At 40.8% G+C, this 16,755-nt stretch overlaps 1 protein-coding gene across 3 annotated transcripts in view; it reads right to left on the bottom strand.

Annotated features, from left to right (window-relative positions):
- SMARCA1 (SNF2 related chromatin remodeling ATPase 1) overlaps positions 1-16,755 on the bottom strand; it is a 734,807-nt gene that overhangs the window by 549,127 nt on the left and 168,925 nt on the right. Inside the window, exon 25 of one of the 3 annotated variants that reach the window (XM_087859788.1) lies at positions 13,043-13,233. The exons of the other annotated variants lie outside the window; for them this stretch is intronic. Within the exon in view, the coding sequence (XP_087715914.1) occupies positions 13,171-13,233 (63 nt within the window). The 3' untranslated portion in view covers positions 13,043-13,170. Of the gene's footprint in view, positions 1-13,042; positions 13,234-16,755 lie in introns of those variants that run through there. 3 annotated transcript variants of the gene reach the window in all.

The following is a 16,755-nucleotide window of genomic DNA, read 5'->3' as shown; positions in this document are numbered from 1 at the left end:
CCCCCTCTTCTTTAATATATTTATTCTTGTTTTATTCATTTTTATAAACTTTCAGTTAACTTATATATACAATAAAGATAAATCTTTATTGTACAAATTAATTTTTATAAAGTTAGCATACCTGTATTACCACCACCTACATCAGGACTTAGAACTAAATCAAGATTCTAAAAGCCTCTTCCTGGTCTATCACTCTTCTGATTTCTATCACTATAGAGTAATTTTGCTTGTGTTTGACCTTGATATAAACAGACTCTCTATTGCATCTGACTTCTTTCTCAGCCTTATGTCTGTGAGATTCATCCAGTTGTTTTATGTAATATAGTTTGTTCTTTAAAAAAATGTTATTTATTTATTTTAGAAAGAGCATGAGGAGGAGGAGCAGAAAGAGAGGGAGAGAATCCCAAGCAGGCTCCATACTTATCACAGAGCCCTACACAGGGCTTGATCTCATGACCCTGAGATCAGGACCTAAGCCAAAACCAAGAGTCAGATGCTTAACTGACTATACCACCCAGGCGCCCTTAGTTTGTTCTTTTTAATTGCTGTGTAACAGTCTATTATTTTAAATAGACCACAATTTACTTATCTATTCCAATGCTGATGAACATTTGGATTGCTTTCCATTTGGTGCCATTACAAATAATGCTGTTATAAACATTTTGTATGTATCTTTTGGCGCACACATATATACATTTATGTTGGTATATACATATAGAAACAGATTTATTAGATCTTGGGTACATATATATTCAACTTGAGTAGATACTGTCAGTTTTCTAAAGTGGTTGCACCAGTTTACATTCTAATCAATAGTAAATGAGAGTTCCAGCAACTCCCCATCCTTGACAATACTTAGTGGTATTAGTCTTTTTAATGTTATCGATCTTGATACATGTATAGTGGTATCTCGTTGTGGTTTTAATTTGCATTTCCCTGATGACTAATGATGCTTATTAACCATTTCAATATCCTATTTTGCAAAATATCTGTTTAAGTCCCTAAAATTTTTAATTTGGTTTTACCTATGTTTTTTAATTGATTTGTAGGAATTCTTTATATATCCAGAATACAAGCTCTCTGCCAGTTGTGTATATCACAAATATTTTCTCCCACACTGGTTTGCCTTTTCATTCTCTTAATGGTTTTTTTTTTTTAGATAAATAGAAATTCTTTTTTTCATAAAGCCCAAAAGAGAGGGCTCAAATTAGGAATATAAGGAAATAGAGATATCACTGCAGATAATATATATGATTAAGAAGATAATAAAAGGATAACAAACAACTCTATGTCAACTTTTTTGGCACAATAAGCTAATGCATTGTCTATTTTCATCCTATAAGCTATTACCACTATATAAGTCTAAAAAAAAGAAAGATTAGAAAATGACCAAGGGTTTGTTACTTCACAACCACAGAAAGATTTCACTTCATTTATTTACTTATTCCACACTCCTTTACATATTCTAAATGCTCAATATTACAAAGCAATGGGGATATAACAATGAACAAAAAAGACTAGTCCTTATCCATATGGATCTTACAAACCTATAAGAGAAAGAAATATTAACGATCACCTTAATAACTCATTACCATTATGGCATGTGCTACATAGAAATGCTACAGGGTGCTATGCATGTGTATAATGGGGGCCTAAATAGAGTACACAGCCATGGAAAACTTATCTGAAAGAGTGACATATAAGCTGAGACTTGAAGGATGGTTAGGAGCTTGCTATGTGAAAGGGGGTGGAAGAGCAGGGAGGATGATGAGAAAGGAAAAATTCAGAAAGAATGAGAACCCTCTCCCACCCCATCCCTGATGTGCTTGCACAGAAGCACTTAAAACTGGGGGGAAGTGGTGAAGTCTGGAAAGAGTCTCAAAGCAGTTTGGGCTGAGCTACAGGTGTCTTTTCTAGGCTTCCCTTGATCATGAGTAGAGAAGGAACAGTTAAAGTTGCAGGGCCAGGGGCAACAAATACTTAGTGAATGAAGGAAGAATGATCCTGGTCCTTTCAGGGACCCATTCTAATCTCCGGAAAGTCATTCTTTCTATTTGACCTCCATCTCTCCCACAGGAGAAATAACAGAAATTTAGGCTGCCTTGCCTTAATCTATTGCTTCCCAGCAGTGAAAGTAGGCCTCCCAAGTGGCTGCCAAGGTTACAGGGGCAAAAATGTGCTTCATGCTTAACTGGGAAAGATGCTCCTCCTTGAGCTATGTGTCATTAGTGGATCCTAATGTCATTAGGTACAAGAATAAAAATTTGCATAGAAATCATTGCAGGGAATTGTTTCTTCCCCATGCCGGTATTGATTTTCCAGCACCGTTAGCTGCTTAATGCTACTGCTTTTAATTGATTACTCTAGAGGGGTCCCTCAATAGCAGGATTCTTCAATTGAGACACTAGGACATTCATTGAATGTGATTCGACAACCTCAATTGACTCTGGAGACTTGCCTATCTATAGAGCAATCACAGCAGCCCCACGCGGTTTAATAAATAAGGGGCCCTTCCAAATGCAATACTCAGGCTACAGCCCAGTTAAAAATATGAATCTGTCTGGTTCTGTTTACCTGCTAAAAATCAATGATCAAGTCATACATTTGTAACTACATGTAAGGGTGGGTATCAAGGCTTATTTTAAAACCTCTTCTTGTTTCCACCTCTGTATATATGGGAAAACTCTGAAATGCCTGAATTCACCTTCCTGCCTTAGTAGTTGAGTGACTCTAGCTAGAATCTCCTTTGACTAATCGGGGGTATTTCAGTGTTCAGTATTTGCAACACCATTGTCACTACTAAGACTAAAGAAGCTGAAAAGTCTTGGAGTGAAAGCATACTGAGGTAAGGACAGCTCAGGGAGCACTTAAGTACATACTAAGTTGCCCAATCCCCAGCAGGAGATTCTTGTCTTCTGGTTCACTTTTCTCCTAAGTGTTGGTCCCAGGAGGAAGGTCTGGTTCATCAAGTCAATCCAGTTGACGAAATATAAATGTCAACTCACAAATCAGATGCTGATGAATTTTTTTGTATAACTTTGTCTATTTTGAGCCCCATATCTCCAGGTAGTATAAAATTTAATGACAGTCAATTCAAGCACTCCCCCACAATCACTGGGTTTGTGACTAAGACAAGCAGGAAATATTTAGTCTTCAGTTGTCTTCTTCTGTTCCCCCTGGAATCCAGTCATATGTGGCCTTGATTGTCTATGTGAGGATATTCAAATTCCACCCAGTCTCAGTCCCAGTTGCACTCAGATCACTGCTGTGCCTCCTCAACCCTAAGTTTAAATTTTCTCAGGTCTCAGGGCCCTTTGTGGCTATCTAGAAAACACTTGGTTCTCCCATACCTTACCAGAATCCAGAGAATTGTAAGATCTCTCAAGACCCATCTCCTGAAATATAACTTATGCAGCCAACTCGACCGCCCTGGTGCCAAGCTGGGTTCAGCAGGACTCTTCAAGGCTTGTTGTCTTCCCTTATGCGGGGACAGGCAAGGCACAGTCCCTTGCTCAGATTTCTCCATCACCCCCCCCCATTTGAGTATTATATTATTTATTCAACTTGAGTCTTGGCTCACAGGGACAGGTTACACCACCTCTCTTAAGGGACTTACCAAGGACTCACTCCTTTGCTCTCTCACTCCTCTCATATCCCATGGAATTTTCATCTGATCTGGGGAGAAAGAAAACCTGCTCTGATTGATCCTGTATCCTTTCTAATCTATTGTGTATGTCACAAAGTGTGTGTTCTAAGTTTTTTAAGCTCAAAAGTCCTGGTTCCTGAAACTATAAATAGGATTTTAAAACTCAAAGGCTAAGAATTAACTTTTTGGTTTTCCATTCTACTATAATAACCTTTGCCTTAGGAGATGTCTTTGCTAAATATGGGAAGGGCTAGGTGTAAGGACACACACACTCAGGATAATTTATTAAAATATTATCCAAACATGCTACTATATACTTAAGGCTATAGCAGAAACTAGAGGAGACAAAAGAAAGACACAGTCTGTGTGCTAAAGAGAATACGGTTTCATTATGCAGACCATGATTTATATAGCTGAGACACTAAAAAATGCATTGTCACATATAATCCAGGGATAGCTTGAATGCTACTTGAAATGCTATAAAGAAGCCAAATAAGAGAGCTATCAGTATGAACCACAGGGATCAGAGACAGTTCCATGGAAATGATTGACCTGAAAGGAAGAAGGTAGAGAGGAGGAGGTAATAAGTGAATAATTTCATCTCAAAAACTTTTTTCCAGGCAAGTGTCATGCCCCTTATATTAGGCCTTTTGTGGTGTTTTCACTGTCCTCCTATGTTTTTGATGAAAGGTTTATATGTCTTTCTAAAACTAATGTGCCCTACAGGTCAATTCACTTATCATTCAACACTACTTATTAAACATCTACAGTATGCTGAGCCCCAAGTTAGGTACCTTTAGGGCTATTTGCATAGATGAGAACAACCTGGATCTCTTACCAAGAGGGAACCATATCAGGCAGTATAGTGTAGACCCCTGATTCCCACATTTCAGCATCAAAGTCACCTGGAGAACTTGTTAAAACACAGATTGCTAGACCTCATTTCCAAAGTTTCTGATTCAGTAAGTCTATGGCAGTTGAGAATTTGCATTTCTACTCAGTTCCCAAGTGATGCTGATGCTAATGGTCTGGCAAAAACAATGAGAAAAAATGGTTAAGAACCCACAGGATTTATAGTCAACCAGCTCTAGCTTTGATTTCTAGCTCTGGCACTTACTAGCTATGGAAACCTGAGTACCTTATTTAGCTATTTTGAGCCTCAGGGTTGTTGTTGTTGTTATTTTTTAATCTGTAACACTTCATACAATGAGATTTAGTAAGCATATTTGAGACCTCAGTATGTGTCTAGGTACAGGAGAAATAGCAGTGAACAAAATAGCTGTAGACTCTCTGGGGGTTACAACTGTTAAACACAACTACAAAAGTACTGTATAATTATCGCCGTGATTAATACTATGAAGAAGGGCAAGGTGTTACAGAAAACAGGAAAACTTAAGCCAGATTGAATGATCAGGGAAGACATTACTGAAGCAGTCTGATAACTGAACTGTAAGTAAGAGGACCCTTGTTAATTACTAGGGTCAGTAGGGTAGGTCTGCTACTATTTGGAGCTGCTGGGTGGGTAAGGGATAATATGATTGATGGTGGTATGTGGGGTTTCTGAGTGTAGCTAATAGGGAGTGGTAGGAAAAGGGGGCAAAGAGAGGCATGACTTATAGAAAGGGTGGATGAGGCTGGCAGTAATAGGTGGGCTAGAGAGTATGGCTAATGGAGAAGGGTATGGTGGTGGACATGACAGTGGGGGATATTGGGTAAGTAAAGCCTAATGGAAGTGGTGCATAGGAACTGATGAACTTGCTGCTCGTGGTAGGCAAGGTTAGTGAATATAACTTGTAAGTGATGGTGATGAGTGGAGTCATTATCAAGAATAAGGAAACATTTCTTTAGACAAATGAATTAGAGAAGGCCTTCTTGATGTAGTAACATTTAAGTTGAGACTGGAAGGATAAAAAGAGGGAATGTATACTCCAAGGAGAAGGAACTGCACGTGCAACAGTTCTAAGACAGTAGGGAGCTAAGGATCCTATAGAAACCCAGTGCAGCTAGAGTGCCAAGAGTAAAAAGGAAAATGGTAGAAGATGAGGTTAGAGAGGTAGACAGGAGCCAAACCATGCAAAGCCTTGTAGGGATTGATGGAGTCTAGTCTTTATCCTAAGAGCAATTAGAAGCAATAAGATCATCTTAATATGTTCAAAAGCTTACTCTGGCTACATTGTAGATAACATACTAGAGGGGGACACCAGTTAGGAGTTTGGAAAAGACTGAAATAACACAGAAATTCAGCACCAAGTCACATTTTGCCAATGACAAGAGTACAAGTACCTCCATAATTGGAGCCCTTCTACATCTTTCCTCCCTTGTGATTCCTTGCCCAGTATCCCAGTAGTGGGGCTAGATTTTCTACACAAAAACCTGTTTCCCAATCTGAATCTAGATCTGAATCCCTCATAATAATACCATACTATATCATACCATAATCCCTTGATAATCAACAATCAGCTAATCTGGACTCTGCCAATTATCGAATGCTTGGATGACCATTGTCAAGTGCCTCACTTCTGCTAGACCAACATCCTGGTTCTTGGTTTAGTTTGTCATTATGGATACTTACTGCTTTTAGCCCTCAGTAGTCTGATTTGATTCTGAACCTACCCTGATCAAACTCCAAATATCATGTACTCAAGCCTATGATAACCAACATTAAACTGGGGAATTAAATATTTGTCCTATTCCAACCGCCTCCTGATCCACTAAGCCCTCCTGAATTTCTAAGTCTTGCTTATTCCTATCGAGCCTGTGCCACCCACACCAAGCCCTGGTTCTACGAGCAGGTATTACTGACGTGTTAGAACACCATTCAATAAACTTCTGCGCAGCAAAGGAAACAGTCAACAAAACAACAAGGCAACCCATGGAATGGGAGAAGATATTTGCAAATGACATTGCAGACATTGCCTGGTATCTGAAATCTGTAAAGAACTCTCAAACTCAACACCCAAAAAAACAAATAATCAAGTAAAAAAATGGGCAAAAGACATGAACAGACACTTCTCCAAAGAAGACATACAAATGGCTAACAGACACATGAAAAAATGTTCAACATCATTAGCCATCAGGGAAATTCAAATCAAAACCACATTGAGATGCCACCTTACACCAGTTAGAATGGCAAAAATGGACAAGGCAGGAAACAACAAATGTTGGAGAGGATGTGGAGAAAGGGGAATCCTCTTACACTGTTGGTGGGATGCAAGTTGGTACAGCCACTGTGGAAAACAGTGTGGAGGTTCCTCAAAAACTTAAAAATAGAGCTACCCTATGACCCAGCAATTGCACTACTGGGTATTTACCCCAAAGATACAGACGTAATGAAAAGAAGGGGCACATGCACCCCAATGTTCGTAGCAGCAATGTCCACAATAGCCAAACTGTGGAGGGAGGCAAGATGCCCTTCAACAGACAAATGGATAAAGAAGATGTGGTTCATATATACAATGGAATATTACTCAGCCATCAGAAAGGATGAATACCCACCATTTGCATCGACATGGATGGAACTGGAAGGGATTATGCTAAGTGAAATAAGTCAAGCAGAGAAAGACAATTATCATATCGTTTCACTCATATGTGGAACATAAGGAATAGCATGAAGGGCATTAGGAGAAGGAAGGGAAAAAGGAAGGGGGGAATGAGAGGGGGAGATGAACCATGAGAGACTATGGACTCCAGGAAAAAACCTGAGGGTTTCAGAGGGGAGGGGGGTGGGGGGATGGGTTAGCCTGGCGATGGGTATTAAGGAGGGCATGTATTGCATGGAGCACTGGGTGTTATATGCAAACAATGAATCATGGAACACTACATCAAAAAATAAAATAAAAAAGAACACCATTCAATAATAAACGTAGCCTGGGATTCAGACCACATCAGGTCTTGCTATCTGAGAATGGATGTGGGCTATTTGATGTTGTTGGGCTCTTGTGATTTTACAACTTAGGTTTGGTAAACAAGTCAGAAATGCTCCTTTACAATACCTGAGTCCCTTGTACAGTTCCTAGGAAGTCAGCACTCACATTTGAATGGATTTGGATTTGCCTGAGGCCTCCTGAAAATGTAATAAGTGAATCTGTTATACATCTTAGTCTTGCAGGCATCACTTGGGTGACATCATTGTATTCACTCTGAGGCAGTAGCCCTGGAAAACAAGAAAACTCTCCTTCCTGGGTTGCTGAAAGACCTTAGTAGCTATGTAGATCAGATATGTATGTCTCTCTGATTGTTAGGTTAAGGCCCAACTGTTCAGGTCCATGATCCTCATGTTGAAGTCATCAAATTGCAAATGGAGATGGTGGGAGTGGATGAGGGAGAGGTGAAGCTACTAATGGGTTCAAAGTTCATCAGTTTTCTAGACCTTTGTTAGAGTTCTCTGGGAGCCAGATTAGAGGTAGGGGAGGCAAGTGACCAAGTGTTATGGTTACAGACACAGATGGCAGGTTTTTGGATTCAAGATCCTTCATGCATAAATCAGCTATTTCTCACTATAAAGACCAAAATATTGGTGGGAGGGAGTGAAGTGGGGAAAACAACTCTCTCAGAAAGAGTCATCTCACAAGTAATCTAAAAGATCTCTTGACCAAGACCAGCCAGGGGCTGGTGGCAAGAGTTTATAGGTTAGGGCAAATAATTCCTAGGAGTAGGAAACTCAAGTCTCTGGGAAAGAATAGAAAAGTGTCTGGCAGGCCAAGCCTAAAGACCTAAAGAGCCTAAAGAGCCTAAAGAGCTGAGCTGGAGTCTACAAAAGGCAGTAGAGGCAGCAGAGGTGGCAGGATGTCAGAGTACCAGAAAGAGACTGAAACCAACAGGGGTAAACCAAAGAGTAGTCATTCCCAAAGTCAGAGATTCTGTAGACTTGTATAAGCAAGCACAAGTTCTTTCTTTCTTTAAGCTCACCAGGAGCTCTACGGAATAGGCTTGAAACGATTAGTCACAAAGATGATGCTTACCATCCAAGGTGAGTTTTTTTACTGTTTGGCCCCAGTACAAAGTAGAATAAATGAAATTTAGTTTTTAGGTTCCCTTTCTTCCCTTTTTGGTAGCCTCTTATCCCAAGCATCACTTGTACATCCAGCCACAAAGATTCCACCCATCAAGTCTATCCTCTCACAATGCCCCAAGGCCCAGACATCCCTGCAATTTGGGTCCCCTTCCATGCTCTCTGCCAGCCAGTTAGATCAAAGCATAGCAGACTGAGTGTTGCCTAACAGGTTTTTCCTTTGTATTTTAGTGGAAGCTTTTAACAATTGTCTTTCAGTGAGATCACCCAAAGCAATAATTCTAATATTGGGAACTTCTGGCTCTCCAGCATATCTAGGAGAATTTGGAGGACTGGTTTGAAACAACACAAATTTATTCTCTTATGGTTCTGGAGTTCAGAAGTCTAAACCAGGTTTCAGTATCCTAAAGTCACAGTGTAGACAGGGCTGATTCCTTCTGGAGGCCCTTAAAGGAAAATCCATTTGTCTTGGTCAGCTTCTAGTACCTGCCTATATTCCTTGACTTCTGGTCCATTCCTCCACCTTCAAAGTGCATCATTCTGCTCTCTGCTTCTGTCATCACTTTTGTCATCACTTTTCCTCTGCTTCTGTCTCCTCCTGAGTCCCTCTTAGTAGGACCCTTGTGATTACATTGGGCCCACCCAGATAATACAGAATAATCTTCTCATATGAAGATCCTTAACTTAATCATATTTGCAAGGTTCCTTTTGCATATAAGGTAACATATTCCAGGGATTCCAGGGATTAGGACATGGAAATATTTGGGGTACTGTTATTCACCCAACACAGGGAACATTTCAAACTGTACTATGGTTTAGACATTTTCTATGTCTACACACAGTTTATGGGTTAGAGATTTTAAAGAAATGTCAAATAATTCAGTGTTACCTTTACCCAGAGATCACCATCTTCCAAAGGGCTTCTATGGATGGAAGGTGGTGACTGGAGGGCGGGGGGTGGGGGAATGCATATTATAAAAGTTCTGCAATGAGAAATTTGGAATTGGCCTCTTACGTGAGTAACTCCACTGACAATTAGGATCAGGCTCTGCCTTGTGCTTTCATTTGAAGCCTCATTTCATGACAATTCGTTTCAGTGCTTCTGCCACTTTTCCAATACAATTTGCTTTTGAGCCCAAATGGTGCTCTCAGCCTGGTTGAAGATTGAAGGCCAGTTTCCTTCAACTCTGGCCTTGATCAAGGAAATAGGAAGTGGACGTTTGGAAAAGTTATCTGGGAAGGGAGGGAAATTAAAACTGAAGGGAATCCAATTGTTCTTCAGAAATGTCTAAAAAAATTAGAGCAATGGTGACTCAAAATGACATCCTACTTAGCTTACAAGCTCTCACTTATTCAGCACTCTGTAGGGCAGAAGATAGCCTGAGTCTCTGTACCCAGGAAACCAGTACAAATCTCAGAAGCTGAGGGCAAGGATGTAGTAGTGAGCAAGAAAAGATACTACCCAGGCCCTCACTTCCTAAAGTTTGTGTTCTAGGAATAAATGTATATAATAGCTACCAGTGATTGTGTACTTACTATATGCTAAAAACTGTTAAGCACACTAAATGCATTTTGTCATTTCCTTAACCTTCATAAAAGCCATATAATGTAATTAATATCACCCCATTTTATAGGTTAGGAACCCAAGGCACAGAGAGGTTAAGTGACTTGTCTGATGTCAAACAGTTCCTATAAGGTAGAGTTAAAATTTGAGGACAGGTATGTCTGGCTCCAAAGCCCATGCTGTTATTCATCATGCTATGTACTGTTCCACGTGGACCTGTGGTTGAGGAATTCTGTGTTAGAGATGTGGAGGTTTATGGTGTCAAATAGGTCATCATACCTGCTCACTGAAACTACTGTCCTCAAGGACTTAATTTCCACATTATGGGAAGCACTGGAGACAATTTCACCAGATTTTTGTGAATTATAGTATTTGGTAACAGGTGAGATCCAGGCATGTGTATCTTTAAAAAACAATTATGTGGTCATATGCTGGCCAGGGCCAAAGATAACATGACATACATATTACCATGCAGGGGTAAACCCCCTTCTGGAAAAGAACTGTGCCTGACTAGGGTGTTAATTCCAACAAACATCCTACTTGGAATGATCCTCAGTTTTCTCTTCATATGCATTTTGAAAAAGCCCTATACATCATTCCCTACACACTTAATAAATGGAAGAAATTCTAGGTCTCATATCCTCCAACCAATAGTTTCCATATATCATCTGTTTCCAACCACCTGGACTGGTTCAGAGGTATGAAAGACTTCAAGGGCCTTTGACCTGAGATTTTTTTTAAAGAAAAAAAAAAGAAGACATATAAGTACCTTACTCAGAAGATTTAGAAAAGGTTATAGTTATTTTGAAGATTGATTATAGGAGCCAGCTGAAGTTGTGCAGGGCCTCAGCTTAATGATTGAGGCAGGACATCAAGACTTGTTCATCAGGAGCTGTCCCTATGCCTCAAGCCAGTACCAAACACCTCCATTATATGTTGTTTCAACGTCTGCAGGTTTGGGTCACTCACTCAACAGACCTTTATTAAAAGACCAACTATGTGCCCAGCACCATGCTAGACACTAAGAGGGGTACAAAGATGTACAGGACACAAATCTGCTCAAAATATTGTATCTTTCTTGTTATTCAGACTCCCCAAAAAGTATAGGAACCATAGAAAAGTGCAGAAACAAAAGACAAAAATAGGTTCTGTGATGAAGTTCACTCAACTCTGGGTCATTTTCCTTTTTGTCCTATTATTTCCTTGTCCCCTTCATCCCACAACTTTTCTGTCCCTGATCTCATTCTCCGAAGCTCAGACCATCTTTCCTCCTGTCTCAAATTATAGCCCATTTTTTGTTCTTCACTATCTTCTTGCTGCTTCATGAAGATTTGCTCCCAACTCCCTTTGATACCTGATATCTTCACCTATTCATAGTCATCACACCACCCCAATCCTAACATATATACCACCAACAACAACAATAAAAACAACACAGCCTACAGTTTGAATTATGAGATCATGGAACACTATATCAAAAACTAATGATGAGGAGAAAAGATGGTGGAGGAGTAGGAGACCCTTTCTCAGCTGGTCCCGAGTCGAGCTGGATATCTACCAGACCATCCTGAACACCCACCAAATCAGACTGAGACACAGGAAGATACACCTGGATCTCTACAAAGGAACATCTCCAGTGCTGAATATTGAGGTACAAAACAGGGAGCTGTGAATCCCTGCACAGATATAGAAAGATAAACAGAAGGAGGAGGGAGCCTCTGCGCTTGGGCACCGGGAAGCAGTAGCCACTTGTGCTGGGGAGCAGGCCGGACTCACGGACCAGCACCGGCGAGAAAGCAGACTGAGACCGTGAGCCCGGAACGCACACGACCAGACTGAAAACCGGAGCTCCAGAGCGCTCACTGGAACCGGATTAAATCCGGGAGCTCAGGAGCGCATGTGTCCAAACTGAAAACCAGAGCTCTGGAGCATACACTCGAACTAGACTGAAACCAAGACCTCAGGAGTGCGTGCGACCAGACTGAAAACCAGCACTCCAGAGCGCACGTGAACCATACTGAAACAGGGAGCTCGGGAGCGTGCCTGGGAACCCGGGGTGGCTGGCGGTCTTAGAAGCACAAAGGACAGAGGTGCGCTGGCCCTGGAAGTGAGGCTGGGACACAGGCTGTGGGGCGCACATCCCGGGTCACTGCAGTGTTTTTAGCAGCACCGATAGTAACAGAGTTAAAGTGGCCAAGAGAGCTCAGTGGAGAGCGGACTGAGATCTCTCTGCTCTGAGACAGAGGCTAGGATACAGCCACTGCTGCTCTGACTCTCATAAGAGGCACAGAAAACTGTCAGGGAAAGCCGCCAGAGAACAAAAGCCCAGAAATACCAGCTCACAGTGTGCCCAGCCCCAACTCCCTTGCAGGGGATGGGGCAACTCTACCAAAACAGGGTTTCCTGAATATCAGCATGGCAGGCCCCTCGCCCAGAAGGCAGGCTGAAAAATCAGGAAGCCGACATCCCTAAGGTTCCTATAAAACAAGTGCACACTGCCTGTGTCCTGGTCAATAACTTGGGCTCTGGGCATCCCCGCAACCTCTCCTCATCAGAATGACGAGGAGGAGAAATACCCCCCACCAAAGAAAAGATAATGAGTCTGTGGCCTCTGCCACAGAACTGATGGATATGGATATAACCAAATTGTCAGAAATGGAGTTCAGAGTAACAATGGTCAAGATGATGTGTAGGCTTGAAAAAACTATTAATGAAAATATTAATGAGAATATAGAATCTCTAAGGGCAGAAATGAGAGCGAGTCTGGCAGAAATTAAAAATGCTATGAATCAAATGCAGTCTAAACTAGATGCTCTGACAGCCAGGGTAAATGAGGCAGAAGAACGGATTAGTGAATTGGGGGATGGGATGGTAGAAGTGAAAGATAAAACAGAAACTTACCTCAAAAATATTCAATCTCAAGCATGTAGATTACAGGAGATTACTGACTCAATGAAACGTTCCAATGTCAGAATCATCAGCATCCCCGAGGGGGTGGAGAAAGAGAGAGGCCTAGAAGAGATATTTGAACAAATTGAGCTGAGAACTTCCCTAATCTGGCAAAGGAAACAAGCATTCGTGTCCAGGAAGCAGAGAGGACACCTGCCAAGGTCAATGAGAACAGACCGACACCACGTCACGTCATAGTGCATTTCGCAAATATTAGATCCAAGGATACAGTATTGAAAGTGGCCAGGGAGAAGAAAATCCTTACGTACAGAGGGGAAAATATCAGAATAACGTCAGACCTGTCTACAGAGACCTAGCAGGCTAGGAAGGGTTGGCAGGGTATTTTCAAAGCTATATCTGAGAAGAACATGCAGCCAAGGATCCTTCATCCAGCAAGGCTGTCATTCAGAATCGATGGAGAGATAAAAATCGCCAGTCACTGATCAATTTCACAACCATGAAACCAGCCCTACAGGATATATTAAGAGGGGTTCTATAAAAGTAAAAAGGCCCCAAGAGTGATATAGAACAGAAAGTCACAATCTATAGAAACAAAGACTTCACAGGAAACATGACATCATTAAAATCATATCTCTCAATAATCACTCTCAATGTGAATGGCCTAAATGCTCCCATAAAAGGCCACAGGGTTGCAGATTGGATAAAAAGAAATGACGCATCCATTTGCTGTCTACAAGAGACTTCATTTTGAACCTAAAGGTACATCCAGACTGAAAGTGACGGGATGGAAACCCATTTTTCATGCCAGTGGACCTCAAAATAAAGTGGGGTAGCAATTCTCATATCAGACAGATTAGATTTTAAACTAAAGACTGTTGTTAGAGATACAGAAGGGCACTATATTATTCTTAAAGGATGTATCCAACAGGTGGATATGACAATTATAAATATCTATGCCCCCAACAGGGGAGCAGCTAGACACATAAGCCAACTCTTAATCAGAATAAAGAGACATATAGATAAAATTACGTGAGTAGTAGGGGACCTCAACACTCCACTCTCAGCAATAGACAGATCACCTAAGCAGAAAATCAACAAAGAAACAAGAGCTTTGAAAGACATACTGGAACAGATGGACCTCATAGATATATATAGAACACTACAGCCCAGAACAGCAGAATACTCATTCTTTTCGCATGCACATGGAACTTTCTCCAGAATAGACCATATACTGGGTCACAAAACAGGTCTTAACCGATACCAAAAGACTGAGATTATTCCCTGCATATTCTCAGACCACAATGCTTTGAAACTGGAACTCGTTCACAAGGAAATTTTGTAAGAAACTTAAACACTTGGAGATTAAGAACCATCCTGCTCAAAAACGAATGGGGAAACCGGGAAATTAAAAATCAGTTTAAACAATTTCTAGAGACCAATGAGAATGAAAACACATCGGTCCAAAACCTGTGGGACACTGCAAAGGCGGTCCTAAGGGGAAAATAGATAGGCATCCAAGCCTCACTCAAGAGAACAGAAAAATCTAAAATGCAGTTTTTATATTCTCACCTCAAGAAGCTGGAGCTGGAACAGAAGAACAGGCCTAACCAATGCACGAGAAGGCAGGTGATCAAGATTAGAGCAGAGGGGCGCCTGGGTGGCACAGCGGTTAAGCGTCTGCCTTCGGCTCAGGGCGTGATCCCGGCGATCTGGGATCGAGCCCCACATCAGGCTCTTCTGCTATGAGCCTGCTTCTTCCTCTCCCACTCCCCCTGCTTGTGTTCCCTCTCTCGCTGGCTGTCTCTATCTCTGTCAAATAAATAAAATCTTTAAAAAAAAAAAAAAGATTAGAGCAGAGATCAATGAATTAGAAACCAGGAGCACAGTAGAGCAGATCAACAGAACTAGAAGCTGGCTTTTTGAAAGAATAAATAAGATCAATAAGCCACTGGACAGACTTATTCAAAAGAATAGAGAAAGGACACACATTAATAAAATTATGAATGAAAGGGGAGAAGTCACAACCAACACCAATGAAATAGGAAGGATCATTAGAAACTTTTATCAACAGCTTTATGCCAGTAAATTAAACAACCTGGAAGAAATGGATGCCTTCCTGGAAACCTATGAACAACCAAGACTGAAACAGGAAGAAATTATTTAAACAGACCGATTAATTATGAAGAGATTGAAGCAGTGATCAACAACCTCCCCAAAACAAGAGTCCAGTGCCTGACGGATTCCCCGGGGAATTCTACCAAACATTCAAAGAAGAAATAATACCTATTCTCCTGAAGCTGTTTCAAAAAATAGAAACATAAGGAAAACTACCAAACTCATTCTATGAGGCTAGTATTACCTTGTTCCCCAAACCAGGCAAGGACCCCATCAAAAAGGAGAATTACAGACCGATTTCCCTGATGAATACGGACGCCAAAATTTTCAACAAGATTCTAGCTAATAGGATCCAACAGTACATTAAAAGGATTATCCATGAAGACCATGTGGGATTCATCCCTGGGATGCAACGGTGGTTCAACATTCACAAATTGATCAGTGTGATAGATCATATCAACAAGAAAAGTGTCAAGAACCATATGATCCTCTCAACTGATGCAGAAAAAGCATTTGACAAAATACAGCATCCTTTCCTGATTAAAACCCTTCAGAGTGTAGGGATAGAGGGTACATTCCTCAATTTCATAAAAGCCATCTATGAAAAGCCTACAGTGAATATCATTCTCAATGGGGAAAAGCTGAAAGCCTTTCCCTTAAGATCAGGAACACGACAAGGATGCCCACTCTCGCCATTATTATTCAACATAGTACTAGAAGTCCTTGCAACAGCAATCAGACAACAAAAAGGGATAAAAGGTATCCAAATCGGCAAAGAAGAAGTCAAACTGTCTCTCTTCACAGATGACATGATACTCTATATAGAAAACCCAAAAGACTCCACCCCCAAACTACTAGAACTTATAGAACAATTCAGTAATGTGGCGGGATACAAAATCAATGCTCAGAAATCAGTTGCATTTCTATACACCAACAATGAGACTGAAGAAAGAGAAATTAGAGAATCCATTCCATTTACAATAGCACCCAAAATCATACGTTATATCGGAATTTACTTAACCAGAGATGTAAAGGGTCTATATTCTAGAAACTACAAATCACTCTTGAAAGACATTGAAGAAGACACAAAAAGATGGAAAAAATATTCCATGCTCATGGATCAGAAGAATAAACAGTTAAAATGTCTATGCTACCCAGAGCAATGTACACTTTCAATGCCATCCCGATCAAAATACCAATGACATTTTTCAAAGAACTGGAACAAATAGTCCTTAAATTTGTGTGGAACCAGAAAAGACCCCGAATCTCCAAAGAAGTGTTAAAAACGAAAAACAAAACTGGGGGCATCACGTTGCCGGACTTCAAGCTATACTACGAAGCTGTGATCACCAAGACAGCATGGTACTGGCACAAATACAGACACATAGACCAATGGAACAGAATAGAGAACCCAGAAATGGACCCTCGGCTCTTTGGGCAACTAATCTTTGATAAAGCAGGAAAGAACACCCAGTGGAAAAGACAGTCTCTTCAATAAATAGTGTTGGG

Source organism: Ursus americanus, chromosome X, assembly GCF_024610735.1.
Source record: "Ursus americanus isolate L20-20 chromosome X, mUrsAme1.1.p, whole genome shotgun sequence".
NCBI classification, from domain to species: Eukaryota; Metazoa; Chordata; class Mammalia; order Carnivora; family Ursidae; genus Ursus; species Ursus americanus.
The sequence above is the reverse complement of the archived record's forward strand: the minus strand, read 5'-3'. Positions and strand labels throughout refer to the sequence as shown.